We start from the raw sequence: 15,528 nt of genomic DNA on the forward strand, positions 1-15,528 counted from the left end.
TTTGATTAAGCTCTCTGGGAATATGGCCAGTCCGAACGAAATCAGCAACAATAGCAAATAAATCTTCTCTAACCCAAGTCCCGATACTTCTGAAAAAATAAAGGGGGTAACCCATCTGGTCCCAGTGCCTTCAGTGGTGCCATTGCAAACAGGGCCAATTGCATAGGGCCCTATCTAAACGGATTCTGATGTTTACTACAAGATATAAAATTCTTTACTCTAATATGATTGACACTAGGATTCTGGACAGCATACATACTAACTTCACTGATATGATGACTAATATAGAAAATCTACTAGACTAATGGTCTTAAATCTAGACTCTTGATATGGGACTCAAAGTTAATTACTGAAATACATATTTTCTTGAGCAAATTACATGCACTCCCAGTAGTTTGAAACAATATCAAAACACCCCCTAGTTTCACTTTTACAAAAATCCCCCTAATGGTTCACGATGTTAGTAAACTGTTAGTTTTATAAGTGAAAATACCATTTTACCCTTTTAGTTCAGTGACCTATACTAAATACCATTTTACATTTTTACCCTTCATGATCTTCTTCGCTTCCAAAACGAAAACTCCCTAAATCGATTTAGGGTTTTGCCTTCACACCATCTTCGGTGAAGGTTGCAGACATCCCCTGGCCCAGCTACCCTCTGACGAAGGTTAGTTTCTCCATTTCCCCTCTTTCTCTGTATGTTACTGTGAAGTTCAAACACCTGAACTGTCTTTCTAATTCTGTTGAGAAGGAGGATCCTAGAAAAGGGTTTACTGAAATTGATGGAACTACGACGCCAACAAGGAGAGTTGAGCTGGTGGATTTGTTTTCCAATGGAGATGTTGAGAAGGAAGAAACTAAGGACATGGGTTCTTGAATTTGCGGTCAAAATATGTGGACCTAGTGTCGGAATATGGAAATGACAGTGGGTTCTTGAATTTGCGGTCAGGAGCAAGAATCGTTAGAAGGAAAATGGAAGGGACCAGTGTTGATTTTTACAGAATTGAGAATGACAGTATCCAATTTTTTCCTTCATCAAAGAGAGGGAGAGGGAACTGATAGAGAAAATCAAGTAAGATTGCCCGACCAAAGTGGAGAGGGTGTTCATATGGAGAATTTGGAGACATACCCAATTGATGGTGAAAGTAGTGGTGGTAATGGTGGCTAAAGATACAACAAAGAAGAAGAAGGGAAGGGGACATTGATTAAGGACACTCTAGTGGAGCTGGAATTATTCCTTGTGACAAAGCGTTTGATGAAGGATGTTGTTTCATGTCTTAGCCAACAGCAGGAAATTTTATTGGCGATGGAAAAAATGGAGAACATCATGGAGGAGATTAAAAAGAGTAATCTGAGGTATAGAAAGGAGAGAATAAAGATGGATATGAGGCATAGAAAAGAGAGCAGATCTGGCTGGAATGAAAAGTTCCGCCGTACAGCCAGGGCAAATGCTTCTCGATTTGCACATTTTAGGCCTGAAGAGGAAAACTTCCTTTTGCCCAATGTGCCTAAGAGTTAAATGGTCAAACTGCCTTGCAGGTAGGTAGTATTGCAAAATATGAAATTGCCTTAATAGGAGCAGAAGGGTTTGATCTAAGAATAAAACGGATAGCGGATGAACACACTGTTCCTCCATGGCTGGGCGACCATGGCTGCCCATGAAATTAAATTTTTTTAAAACGTAATAGGAGCAAAAGGGTTTGATCCAAGAATAAGGGTAAAATGATCCATGGGAAAATTTTAAGGATAAAATAGGGTTTTTGAAAAGTTTAACCATAACTAACGGTTTACACTTGACGGTAAAGGCTTATTTGTAAGCCGTTCACAAATCCAGGGGGGTACATATAAATAGTGAAAGTAGGGGATGCATGTAATTTGCTCTATTTTCTTGCACCCTCTTTTCACTTAAGCCCAAACCAATATATTACTAAAACTATAGCTATATTTTCTAACCAGAACTGCATTATTCATGGGAGGATAAGGAGAAATAACGATAATTGCATTTATAAGTTATTTATAACTGTTGGACTACTTATTTCAAATCAACAAATAAAGGGTGAGGGTTCCTTACACTGCCCGAGAGTAGTTTCAGGCGAATGAGGGAACACCCCCCCCCTTTTGGAATTTGACAATTAGGGGAGGGGTATTGATGACATCACCCCCTCACTTGATAAGTGACATGTGAGGGAATGTGTAATTTCATTTTTGACGTAGTGTTGTGTTCAACTTTTTCCCACAAATAAATAAAGGAAAAAGAACACTAATTGCTCACATGATTCCTGCAACAAACATAGGACTACATGAATTTACCATTCAGCCCCCAATGAAATAAAAAAATCCACTCAAAGTGGATCCTCTTACGCTTGCTCTCAGCCTCACAACCATACAACGATCTCTTTCTCAAATAAATAAATAAATAAATCCAACGTGTGTCAAAGTCTTTGTTTCTTAGCCAAGCGTTGCTACTTGCTCCTATGCATCCCCGCTCTCTGATGGGTCATGGCGGATAAAAAAAGAGTTTGGCTACCTCGGTTCCAATAACAAATAAGAGATTGAGAAATATTATGATTGTTCAAGCACGATCTCTTTACCGCTCACTTCAAAACAATGCCGAAGTGCCGTAATTCACAAGTGCTAACCCCATTGTGTGATCATCCACTTGCAGTGTTAGCCAAAGCTGTGATCCTACGCTCAGAACACTCAGATCTACCGGTAATGATACAACCCCATTGCTAACCAGCAATCCCTGTTGCTCACTCTTCCAGATCTCTATTCTGATTTTAGAAGCATGATCCATAGTATAGGAGATACTAGTGTCCACCAATACAGGGTTGACAAGCAATATATGGCTTTCAAGAGATACAGAACTTTACAACTTGGGTTTTGAGTGTTCTAAATAAACCCCTGTTTCAACTATACATGATCAATCAGTAACCCACTTTCCAAATTACAAACGTCTACAATTTCTTGCATGAGATATTTCATCTTGGTAGGTTGCTCACAGTATGATTTTCTTGCCACAGCAGACAAGATTAGAAGGGCAAAAAAGTAAGGTCAGTGACAATTTCTCCCCCCATCCAGATCCTCTACTGCCGCCTACCCGTCCTGCGCAGACATGGTAAGACCTGCAATTACCACCTTACCCTTGCCCGAGTGGGGGTAAGGTGGCAATTGTGCAACTTGCTGTATCTACACGCGCAGAAAGGACAAGTAGCAGGTTGTAGTAGAGGATCTGGATCCGCCTCGTCACACAAATCTTGGTCACAACAAGATTTTCCATTTTTCTGGAAAATTTAGTAAAAATGCAGCGCTAGCTCAGTGGTTCTAAGTGCGATTTTCATTTTATTTTATTTGTTAAAAAATACAGCTGTCAGCATTCTAGGAACATTTTCATCCAACCAAGAAACAAGACAAAATAAAAATTGAAAAGGGACATTTATATTACACAAGAAAATTTTTATTCGGTTAAAAATTGAAAAGAGGCATTTATATTACACAAGCAATTTTTTATTCGGCTAAGCCTCTGCACCCACTAAAATAACTGATGAATCAAGGGATGCAAAAAAATGAGACCAGATTACATTTCTCAGTGCTGCTGAAGATCTGAGGTTTGTTATATCTCTTCCTCTGTTAATATTACCCTTTCCATATGGCACCTTGAGACATCAAGCAGAAACCCTCGAGGAATCTTATAAAATAATCAGAGCAATATCCATATGTTGCCTTAGGTCATCAAAGAAGAAACCCTCGAGGAATCTTATAAAATAATCAGAGCAATATCCATATGTTGCCTTAGGTCATCAAAGAAGAAACCCTCGAGGAATCTTATAAAATAATCAGAGCAATATCCATATGTTGCCTTAGGTCATCAAAGAAGAAACCCATTAGCTTTTTCCCTGCAGCTTTGGCATCAAAACAGCCAACTGAAGGACACCTTTCTTGCAAAGTTTTACAGGATTCTTAAAGATTGTAATCCTTGGGTTTTTTAAGCCCACCAGAGCAACATGCACAATGCTGAAAGAATCCTCTTTCTCAACTGCAAATTGCCATTCCCTGGTTGATATCTGGAACCAATCCTTGCTCTCAGATTTGGATGCCTTCACTTCAATATACTCTTTGGGCTGTCCATTCACCCCAATGACAAGGTCGTAGGGTAAACCTGTTTCGGCCTCTTTGTTAACCCACTCCACACCTGCCTCACCAAATTTTTCAGCAAAATACATGAAAGCCACAAGCTCGCCTTGCCTCCCAGTTATAGCTTTCTGTTTTTCATTAGGTGTGCCAAACAACAGCTGATCCCTCTCATTGAATGTTGATAGACCTACATTCTGGCCAGTGGGAATTGTAACTGAATCGGAAGATTTGTTTAAATCCTCCAAACTAGAATCAGTCTCCTTGAGAACAGGAACAGAACTGTCCATATAGGGTTGACCCTCCACAACGCTTGAATCTTGCAACAGTAGTGTTGCTGTAGTTGCTGATGCAACATCATGGGTGACCCAGTCAACGCTGACCCCATTCAGAATCTCATGATTTGTTGTTGTATGTGAAATGATCCCTTCAGGTTCATCCTCCTGTGAACTGCCATTATTCGGAGGTACTGATGGTTTTGTCTTAAAGTGATAGGCACGACGAGCAAAAGCAAAATCTGGTGCATTATTCCAATCAGCAGGTGGCCAGTTTGAGTTAATGCCTGGTTTCCGCTTGGATTTTGATGGGTTCGGCTCAGCAGCCATTGCAGAAGTACAAGTTAAATGGGAAGTCTCATCTTCCTGAAGTGAGGAAAGGAACCAGACAGGTTCTTCTTCAGGAATCTTAGGGACCTTCTGACTATTGAGAATAAAAAATTCCCTCTGCTCCTCCGTGGATCCTGACTCTGCCATAGTTGTGATCATGTGAAGGAAATTAGCAAAGTGTAGTTCAGGAGCTCCATCAAAGAAGAGCCGACCGAACTCCAAGAATATGGAGTGTGGGTCTGAATCTCGTCTCACATACAAAATGTTCGCCTGTAAAATGGAAAAACGAATAAAATACTACATGGGGGAAAAGGAAAGGAACAAAATAAGCTTTAAGATTAAAAAGGATGTAAAATGGAACTGGCATAGCCATGCTCAAACCATTAAAAGATAAGTACTAGGTTCTGCACATTAGCAATGGTATACGCCTCTCAAAATTAAAAGCTGGTTTTGGTTTCTTTCTCGCACCCCCAGGTTTAAGAACTAAAAATTAAGGTAGTTCTCGGTTTCAACAAAGGCCTTTTGAAACAACTATAGCATAACACTTAATTTATATATATATATATATATATATATATATATATATATATATATATATATATGTATATATGGGAAAAAGAACTCTGTCCGGGAGTGTGGCCTACGCCAGCACTCCCACGAGTATATCTCTCTCCTCCCATATGAAAGGACACCTCTATCCCCTTGTTTTGAGGAGGAGAGAGATAGGCACATGGGAGTGCTGGTGTAGGCCACACTCCATAGATAGATAGAGTACATCGGTGAGTGTACAGCGTTAGGCATCTGTCTTGTCTTGGGGCAAGGGCCGACTTTGGGGCATGCCTGGCACCACCTTGATCAACAGTGCTTGGTGAATGGTAGATGCCCGAATAAGAGTGAATTGAGGCATTATTCAATCTGCCTCTCGAACTTATGGAGTAGAACCAACCAACCTCGCTTGAATATCTCAGCCTTGCCTAGAAACAAGCATTTCTGAAGCAAGGTTGGGGCTAGGTCTAACCTTGATGAAAAATATAAGTAGTCCTTCTCTACTTCTTCGGAGCCTCAACTATCCATTTTCCATAGGGAAAGGAGAAAGGAGAGACCTTTTACCACTGCGCCACATTCCCGCCTTGACAAAAAGCGAAATGGGACTGAGTGTAAATCAAAAGCAGTCTCGGTTGCAAGCCTTACCCATCTCTAAAGGGCATCAAAACCGGAATCTCCTACTCCACTCTAGTTGAACTGAGCCATACATATTTATATATCAAATACTTCTAAGGATATGCATGCAAGCATATCTATTAATTTTAGCTAAAATGTAAACTTCCCACCCGAGTAATCAGTAAGGTGTTCTCTTTAATGTGGGATGCCCTCGATTAAAATATTGATTGTGTGAACTCTGTTATTATTATTACTATTATTATTATCATCATCATCATCGTCATTATTACTATCATTTTTTTTTTGGGTAAATAAATAATGGGTAGTAGTTTTCTGTCCAGGAGTGTGGCCTACACCAGCACTCCCATGTGCCTATCTCTCTCCTCAAAACAAGGGGGTAGAGGTGTCTTTTCATATGGGGAGGAGAGAGATAGATTCATAGGAGTGCTGGCGTAGGCCACACTCCCGGACAGAGAACTTTCTCTCATAAATAATTCATTACCAAAACACTTAAATGGGGACAAAAAGGATGGGGAATACACAGGGGAAGAAGGGGAAGCCTAAACACAGCTCTGGCCCTAAGAGGAAGGGATAAAAGACTGGATCAAGGACACAGGTAAACCCCAAGAAACAACAATACTTCCTTGGGGTATCAACAACAAAACGATGAGGCAACAAGTGAATCTTGGAGCTAACATCAAAAGTAGATGGCTTTCCAAATCATGTCAAAAGAAAAGGAGTTGGAGGTCCATCTTCGAAGATTCCACTCCATCCAGATATGAGAGATGGTGGCACCAAAAACAAGCTTACCTGCAGTACCACATATAGACCTACTTGAGAAGGTCATGTCCATCCAATGCCACTCCCTAGAGAAGGGTAGAATTCTTTTGTGATGAGGTCAGCAGCTGTCCAAGGCTTTTTTTTTTCCAAGCTGAGGCTGTGAGGGGGCAAGAGAGGAAAAGGTGGTCAATGTCCTCCTGACTACAGAGGAGGAAGGACTGGATGGGTAGGCAATGGGTAAGGGCTCTTCAAAATATGAAGCTGGGGCAACAAACAATCTTACGCCAAAGGACAGCTAAGAAGGATCTTAAGAGGCCATTAGAGGAGGGGAGCGAGGAAACAGAGTCGGACAAAGAGGAAAAAGGAGGGGGGGGGGGGGCTGGCCGGAAGGGGAGAAGGGAGGCCCAAACCGAGGAAAGGGAAGGGGGAGGGGTGAAGAACAGACCAAGTACCATGGGAGATGATGGAGGCAACATAGGAGAGCTTATCAATACTGGAGGAGTAAATCATCCTCGCATCAACAACAAAAAAGGGAACGCCCAAAGGGTGCCAATGATCTTGCCAAAGGGATGTAGAGGCCCCATTAGTGATCCTAGAGATGATGGCCCTAAGAGCAATGGGTCTGAGGAGGATGATTTTGCGCCAAACGGAGGAAGATCAGAATTAGAGATTAATAGAAAAGCAAGGATATGGGCTCGTGTGAGTAGGAAACAAAAAATATCTATTCTAGTTCCATCATCAGCTATGGGTCTGAATCTAAGAGAAATTCTAGATAATGTTTGCTACCTGTAGATGCTAATTCTAGTTGGTTATTTATATAGATGATTTTAATTTTATTAGATTTTTATTCTACTTAATTTTATTCTTTTATACTTATTCAATTTTCAATTCAACAAACTCAATAGATTGATATGAGTTGATTTTTTGTTTCAAAAAATTGACGAAACAATAGCTAACCCAATGGCCTCCTAGAGTAGCTGTTAATACGAATAATAGAGACTCTATTATAGCCATTTCTGTACATTCAATGTATTCTACGGATAGAGAAATACAGAGTTGAACATAGTAAAATAAGAAATTGAAAAGTTTCGTTGAAATTGTTCGTTTGGAAATTTCCAGAAAAGCTAATCATAGGTTCTTCTCTCCATCGGAACAATAGGGCCGTTATGCTCGTTACTTAACTTGTGGAAGAGATGAAATATAACCAAGGTATATTTTTTTCTATCAGAGGTTGAATCAATCATCAGAAGAATTAGACCAAATACTATCATGTTTGGTCGTGATTTTCTAAATCAGTTTAAGGATACCGCAATGTTGGAATCTTTGATCCTTCTCAAGCCAAGGCCTCCCTCATCTTTGAGAAGGCAAGTAGAAGCTCAGCTAAGAAGGTGGAGAAATCTGGAGGTTTTAGCACATTTCCAAAACAAAGCACACATCAAAGATTTAGGGCCTTGATGGTGGATTTAGGCAACCCATAGATACCACACCAACAAATGTAGGAGGATTGGAAAACAGATCTGATCAGCTCTAACCTCCTAGCATGAGAGAAGTTTTCCCTCTCAAAGTTAGAGCCTTTTGCGGATCAAGTCAAGCATCGCGGTATAGTGATGACCTGTCAGCTTGGCAAGAATCAAGGGGGAACCCTAGATATTCGACGAGAAGGCGACCAAGGGAGAAGCCGGTCAACCCAAAGAAAAAGGCCACCTCTGCTTCAAAGACACCAGAAAGGAAGAGGTGAGGTTTAAGGAGATTGATACAGAGACTAGAGAGACTCTTAAAGAGATGTGACGACATGACAGTCAAGATAGAGGAGTTGTTTTCCTTGGAGAAGATCATGAGGTCATCGGCAAAAGAGAGCTGGTGGAGCTTGAGGGATTTACATTTGAGAATGGGGGAGATGAGAAGCTGGTCAGTGTTGTATTGGATCCTGCGAGAGAGGACCTCAAGAACTAAGGAGAAGACGAAGGGCCAGCCCTGATGGATGCCTACAGAGGAAGAGAAGTAGCCGGTAGGACTAAGATTCAGAGGAACCGAGAAATAGGAGGAGGAAATATAAGAGTGGATCCAGTTTACAAAGAGGGGGGCAGGGAAGGACATTTTAGTCAGGACATTGCAAATGAAGTCCCAAAAGAGAGAGAAACGAAGACGTTGTGGACGTCAATTTTCATGAGAGCCGTCGGGGAGTGGGATTTCCTATCAAACCCACAGACAATTTCGGAACACAACAGATAGTAATCTAAGATACTCCTACCAGAAATGAAAGTTGATTGATTGAGGCTGATCAAAGAGTCCACAACCAACTGGAGGCGGTTAGCCAAGATTTCGGTAATGAACTTGTAGAGGAGATTGCACAAGGAAATGGGTATGAAATCAGACATGTAGGCAAGGTTCTAAAACTCGGTCTCGACCAAGTCGAGTTTTCCAAGATCTCGAGATCTCGGCGAGACATTGTATTTTTTTTTTTAAATGTTTCGGAATTATGTTTCGGTGGGCATATGACCATAGTTGGCTCTGAAACTTTAATAAACATATTTAAAGGTTCAAATGGAAGAAAAAAACACCCAATTTGGGTAGTAAGGTGTCTACAACTTATGAATAATACATAAGTCATAGACACCTTACTACCCTAGTCTTTCACGTATTAACTCCCAAGTCCCAACAATACAATACTATGACTCTATGAGTACTGAGGAGGTCGAGATTCTCAAAATTTTCGAGATTTCAACGAAATTTTTCAGAGATTCTCGATTTGACATTTTTAGTACCGTATCATATCTCGTCTCAACTAGCTCCAGTTTCCTGAGATTTCCAAGATCTCGACGAGATTTTGAACTATGCATGGAGGAGGCTCCTTCCTTCTTGGGGATGAGACGAAGGAAAGTGTGGTTGACCCTTTTGATTTGGCTGGGGTTGAAGAAGAAGCTCTTGAGAGCCATAATACGATCATCTTTGATGTTATCTCAATAGGAGGAGAAGAATCCCATACTGAACCCATCAGGACCAAGAGCTTTGTTGGACTTGTGAAACAAAAACATTCCGAATTTCATCATCTAAAGGGATGGCTTGAAGGGATTCAAAGAGGTGGATAGGAACAAGTTTGTTAAGAAGCCCTTCTGGGAGAAGGGGGAGGGGGACGAAATAGATCAAAGAAGAAAGAGACAGCTTCAGGCTTAATGTCTTGGACCGAGAGGAGGGGGGAACCATCTGTAGCAATGAGCATGGGAAAGGAGTTGGAGCGGGCTTTTAGGGATCGATGAAAGTATGTACTGTTAGAATCTCCAAGCTCTAGCCACTTGATCTAGATTTTTTACGGAGGAAATTCTCTTCTTGAGAGGCTAGGGAGGTGAGCTGAATGGAAAACAATAATTCTTCCTCAGCAAGAAGGGGGTTGAGCATGTTAGATTGGAGCCGAGCTTGAACAATCGACAGTTTAGTGCGACAAGTGGAAACCCAAGAGATGTTACCAAAGGAAGAAAAATTCCAACTCTTGAGAGCCCCTTTGACATTACGAAGATTTTTTGCAAATGCAAAGAGGGCCTAGGAATGGCCGTGTATAGTTGTCAAGGCGACCCAAGGGGGTGGAGGGGTGCCTAACCACTCAGGCGACAAGGCACCCGCCTAGGCAACGCCTAGGGGACCAAGTGTTATTTCTAATTTCCCCCATTTTCTAACATTATTTAGTATGCTACAATATATACCTTATATCATTAAAAATCAACATTAAGCAACATCAAGTCATCAAAAATCAACATTAAGCCACATCAAGTCATCAAAAATCAACATAAATCCACATCAAGTCATCAAAAATCAACATAGAACTAGAAAACAGTAGAACTGAATAAGCAAGCTATTAGAAGTTTGAAACAATCAAAATATACATTTGGTTTGTACTGTTCTTGAAATTGGTCATTGTCCTGGTATACCTAGTCTCACATTGGTTTATACTGTTCTTAGAAAATATGATCTTATCTATAAGTAATTAAGCTGCTCTTGATTTAGGGAAATGTTTTTGCTCTTTAAGAAGTTTGACTGGTCAAATGATTTTATTTTTACATGAGACCTTTTGAATTAAGTAGAGCACAAAACCAGCTTTTCAACAAATCCAAGATTGCTTAAATCTGATTTATATTAAAGGAGTTATGTTCCGGTCAAACCTTATTTGGTGTGCTCGAATGCTGTCAAAATCTCTCTGAATGAAAATATTTTTTTTTACCTATCATAACAAATGATTATTTTACCGCTCTTTTGATTTTTAGTAATGATGTACCATATTAAGATTTATGGAATTTTTAGATTTGAGAATAACCCCAGCATTAGAAAGTTGAAAATTTCACCTATCGCCAAAAATCCAATTTTTGTTCTTGAACTGGGGGTCGACTTTTTATCCTTTTAGAATTTGATTTTTTAACTATTTTTATTGGATTCAAATAGGGGGTAATTGCTTAATTATGAATAATATCTTAATTAAATGAAAACAATTACTTAAATGATATTTGAAAAAAAAAAATGGCCAAACCTGGGTCAATACCACTAAGACATTCGATACCAATACAGCGACAATCGCCTAGGCCCCCAAAATTCCTCCTAGATGCCCAAGCGACGCTTTGACAACTATGTGGCAGTAGATGGGTTTGTCCCACGCTTCACGGACAATTGATAGGAATTGAGGGTGGGAAGAATTACTATCATCATTATATCATCATCATCATCATCATTAGGGTAGTTATAAATGTAACGATAAGGTTGCTCCATTGCAACAAAGTTGTCAGGGTTCGAGTCAAGAAACAACCTCTCTGCGAAAGCAGGGGTAAGGCTGCGTATATTATGACCCTCCCCAGACCCTGCATTGGTGGGACCCTCGTGCACTGGGTACGCCCTTTTTTATACATGTAACAAATTAACAATGGAAGGTGATGTTTCCGAAAATCACTAGACATATACATCTAACAATGGAAGGTGATGTTTTTTAAAATCACAAGACAAATATGAGTCATCCATTTCTATGTGTTTAAAATCTAAACCGTCTGTCCCTACTCAAAGTTGAGAGAGTGCACATAACTGTCTAAAGTACCGGGACACATGCATAGACATACACGGGATGTGTGCCAATACAGGAGGGGGAATTTGATTGAATTAGACTCTGAGATTTGACATGTGGCTAATCTAGACATGTCCTCTCTATTCAACGGTCAGAATGGACATATCATCCGTCCACGTGGCACAATAGATGCTTTGTGACATTTGAAAAAATAAGACTTTTGAGATAATAATAATTCCCCCAGTATCATCATCTTCATTTTTATATTATTATTTATTATCATTAGGCAAAAGTTTTCATGCATGGCCAAACATGTACACAACCGACATTAAATGCGGTCAGATTTGCATAAATGCCCATACAAAATGACATAAAAACCCTGCCCCTATTTGATGAAGTCGATGGGAGAATCTCCCATGTACGAATACCTTCTCTTTATCATTATTATTATTATTATTATTATCATTATTGTTGTTGTTGTTGTTGTTGTCATTATCACTACTATTATCATCATCATTATTTTTGTGTCAGTAGGTCTAGGGCAACATGAGAAACTGATTCTCCAGCCAAGACCACTTCTAGGGCTGGGCCTTATGTTTTCAGATCAATGTAGTGACCCAGTCTCTTGGGCTTGCCAGGAATCCCCCTCTTGACCTGAATTGCAACAGCCCATCTAATTGCCATCCTGATTGTGACACTCGAGATGTAGTGAACTTTCTTAAGTCTCATCAGCTTATACATGTGTGGAGTTGGTACAATACATAATATTCAATAGAGAAGGATGCGTTTAGACAAACCTGTAGAAGACAGCTACACTCGAATCGCTTTTTGGATGCACTGTCACATCCCTTTATGGTATACCTATAAAACAACTTTTCAACGACAACAATTTGAAGACGACTCAGATTTTCGAAGTTAGACTGCTTGAATTCAAAATATCTTTCTGGGTGTAATTTGTAGATAAAGCGTTGTGCATAAGGAAGAACCCAGTCCACCAATGAGGCTTTCTCTCTGCAATCTTCCATACCATAAAATATTGCTTCACGAGCTACAACCTGCTTGAAAGCAATGGCAAAGTAATCAGGATAACAACACAAGATCACGAGTTATATCTTCCACTCAATCTAATCATCTAGCCCATACATCACTCAGACCTGGATCTTGAACAAGGTTTCTATCAGTTTCCTATACATCATACCTCTTTTCTACTATCTTTTCTTCTTTTAGGAGAATTAATGCTAAAATTATTACCTCTCAAGAATTACTACTAATATTAAATTTGACTAATTCCAAAAAACTGTTCTGGGATCAGAATCAAAACCTGTTAGCTATAAATCATGAACTCTAAGCAACTAGGTTATACTCCACACAAACTTAGACAACCCATTATCTTAGTATCTTTAACTTAGGCAAACAAGGTTGATTCATTCAAAATTGCCAAAACAGGACCTGACGCTGTTTAATTTTCGAAAGAAAGGTTCATGTTTGAACCCATATTTTGGACCGTTAAATTCAAGCTGCACAAAATTGGACAGACAGGTCAGATGAAATATCACCATCAATAACAAGGACATCACTTAGCCAGCCGTGATCAGCTGACAAAATAAATTGAAGCACAGATGACTTCCAAGAGATGACCACAAATCAGCTCTGCAAGTGCGTTATGCAACCCATTGTGCACAATACCTGATCTAGACCTCAGTTTTCCTCTTTGCCATGAACAGGAAGCTTACCTCCGAAAGAGAGGGAACGCCTATAGTTTGCATCAGCGGAGCAAGTTTTGCTGGAAGCATTTTTTTTTCTTCATCGCTAAGTTCACCAAAGTACAGAAAGTCAATATGGTCAGAATGCTTAAACTGCTTCTTTAATTCATCATTATCACACCAACATACAAAGCCATAACTCGCATGACGGGAAACCCATTTATCTTGCATGGTGGGAAGCACCGTGCTTTCCAATTTGAGGAGACATTCTTTCAAGTAAGAAACATCTCCTGGACCCAGTAATCCTGATTTGAGATCATCAGCCCACTTCAAAAGTATCCAGAAAACCTGAGAGATAAGAAAAAATACATGGGATTATTGTGAAGCCCTAAATTGATGGAAACCCAATCTCTTTTGTTATGACAACTTACTGCATTAGCCACTTGCGAAGGCAAAGCAACGCTTGACAACTGCAGCAAAATCTGAAGGTATCCATGGAAGGAAGGTGTTTCACAGACTCCACATTCATGGACAAAAAAATCATGCAGGTTTGGATAGAGATGAGATAGTGTCTTGCTTATGGGACAGTTAGTCCGAACTATTGAGCCATGCTGAAGCACCTCCTCTATTCGATTCACAGAACCAGTCAAGTCATGCCAATGTACTTCTTCAGGAGACAAAAACATACCACGGACAATATCGTCCTGCTTGCAGGGATAGACAAATGGAACAAATATAGAGGGTCCTGAAGAGAAGTTCCCAGCAATTTTTGCTTTTGATGTAGATATTTCATCCCAAATGAAGGAGTAAAATTTGGACATCTGTGAAATGCTGACAAGCAAAACAGTGTTCCTTAACGTGAATAACTAGTTCAGCGATAATTTACTAAAATAGGCAGAGACATCCACACACCCACCCACTCCCATACCTCCCGCCTCCCCCCCCCCCCCAAAAAAAAAAAAAAAATAGACACAGACGCACGCAGAGAGAGAGAGAGAGAGAGAGAGAGAGAGACCAAATGATTAATATAATGGAATTCCACATAGCATGATCAGCAAGAAACAGCACTAAAAAGCAATCATAGACAATACAGGGCGTACCCAGTGCACGAGGCTCCCGCCACTGTGGGGTCTGGGGAGGGTCATAATGTATGCAGCCTTACCCCTGATTTCGCAGAGAGGCTGCTTCCAGACTCGAACCCGTGACCACTTGGTCACAATGAAGCAACCTTACCATTGCACCAAGGCCCCTCTCTGAATAAAGCACATACAGCTAATACTACCCATTTGAATAAGATGCAGAACTTAAAACAGATTTTGGATCATACAACATTAAGACAATGAATAAGATGCAGAACTTAAGACAGATTTTGGATCATACAACATTAACAACAAAATTTCCTTCTCTAGAAGTACAGAAAAAAAACCCAAATGTGAATGCCCCCGCTAACTAAAATCAACAAATTTAGAGGCATGAAAGTAGCAAATTCTATCACAGAATCCATGAATTAAATGAGGTGATGATTGGGCAACCAAAAAAAATTGTTTACAGTCTAGAAATCCTCAATACTCATCCAGCCTAAGCTTCATTGTCACCCAAAAAGAGCACAATCTTGATTTGTAGGCACATTACTTACAACAGAAACCAGAAGTACTCAGTAATGGTCAGCATGAACTGCCTTCTTCCTAAAAAAAAAATGCATAAACTTGGCCAGATTAGTTACATAGGAAGATGTAATGAGCAACTAGCAGCATGGAACTATTTCAACACCAACCAGCTCTCTATATCCAATATAAACTATATTAACCACAAAACTAAGTTGCATATTGAACTAGGTGGCATATAGAAAGAAATGGCTGAAGAGTCGCTCTTTTGGCTGGGTCAACTTTTAGACCTGGAAGGAACAATTGCGTGAAATGATTGACCTTGTCAGAATGGGCTTGCTGGGGTGGGTTCTTGGTCACATTTGCAGGGCTGCACCAACATCCTCTTGAAACATGAAAGGCACTCAGAAGACTTGTAATAAATGAGAGCCAGACAAAACACACAAGTAGAGGGGAAACTAGAGACAAACTGTAAGTCTGTCACATTAGAAGTAGTGCCTAAGCTT

The 15,528-nt window shown here is 40.1% G+C and overlaps 1 protein-coding gene across 2 annotated transcripts in view; it reads right to left on the reverse strand.

Moving 5' to 3' along the window:
• Positions 1 to 3,876: 3,876 nt before the first annotated feature.
• Positions 3,877 to 15,528, reverse strand: part of LOC122667521 (protein NO VEIN) — an 81,135-nt gene continuing 69,483 nt past the window's right edge. For both annotated transcript variants that reach the window (XM_043863812.1, XM_043863814.1), the window contains 4 exons: positions 13,850 to 14,249; positions 13,449 to 13,766; positions 12,513 to 12,770; positions 3,877 to 5,006 (listed from right to left, as the gene is read on the reverse strand). In XM_043863812.1, coding sequence (XP_043719747.1) covers positions 3,885 to 5,006; positions 12,513 to 12,770; positions 13,449 to 13,766; positions 13,850 to 14,249 — 2,098 coding nt within the window. In that variant the 3' untranslated portion in view covers positions 3,877 to 3,884. The remainder of the gene's footprint in view (positions 5,007 to 12,512; positions 12,771 to 13,448; positions 13,767 to 13,849; positions 14,250 to 15,528) is intronic.

This window comes from Telopea speciosissima, chromosome 7, assembly GCF_018873765.1.
Source record: "Telopea speciosissima isolate NSW1024214 ecotype Mountain lineage chromosome 7, Tspe_v1, whole genome shotgun sequence".
In the NCBI taxonomy this organism is placed as follows: domain Eukaryota; kingdom Viridiplantae; phylum Streptophyta; class Magnoliopsida; order Proteales; family Proteaceae; genus Telopea; species Telopea speciosissima.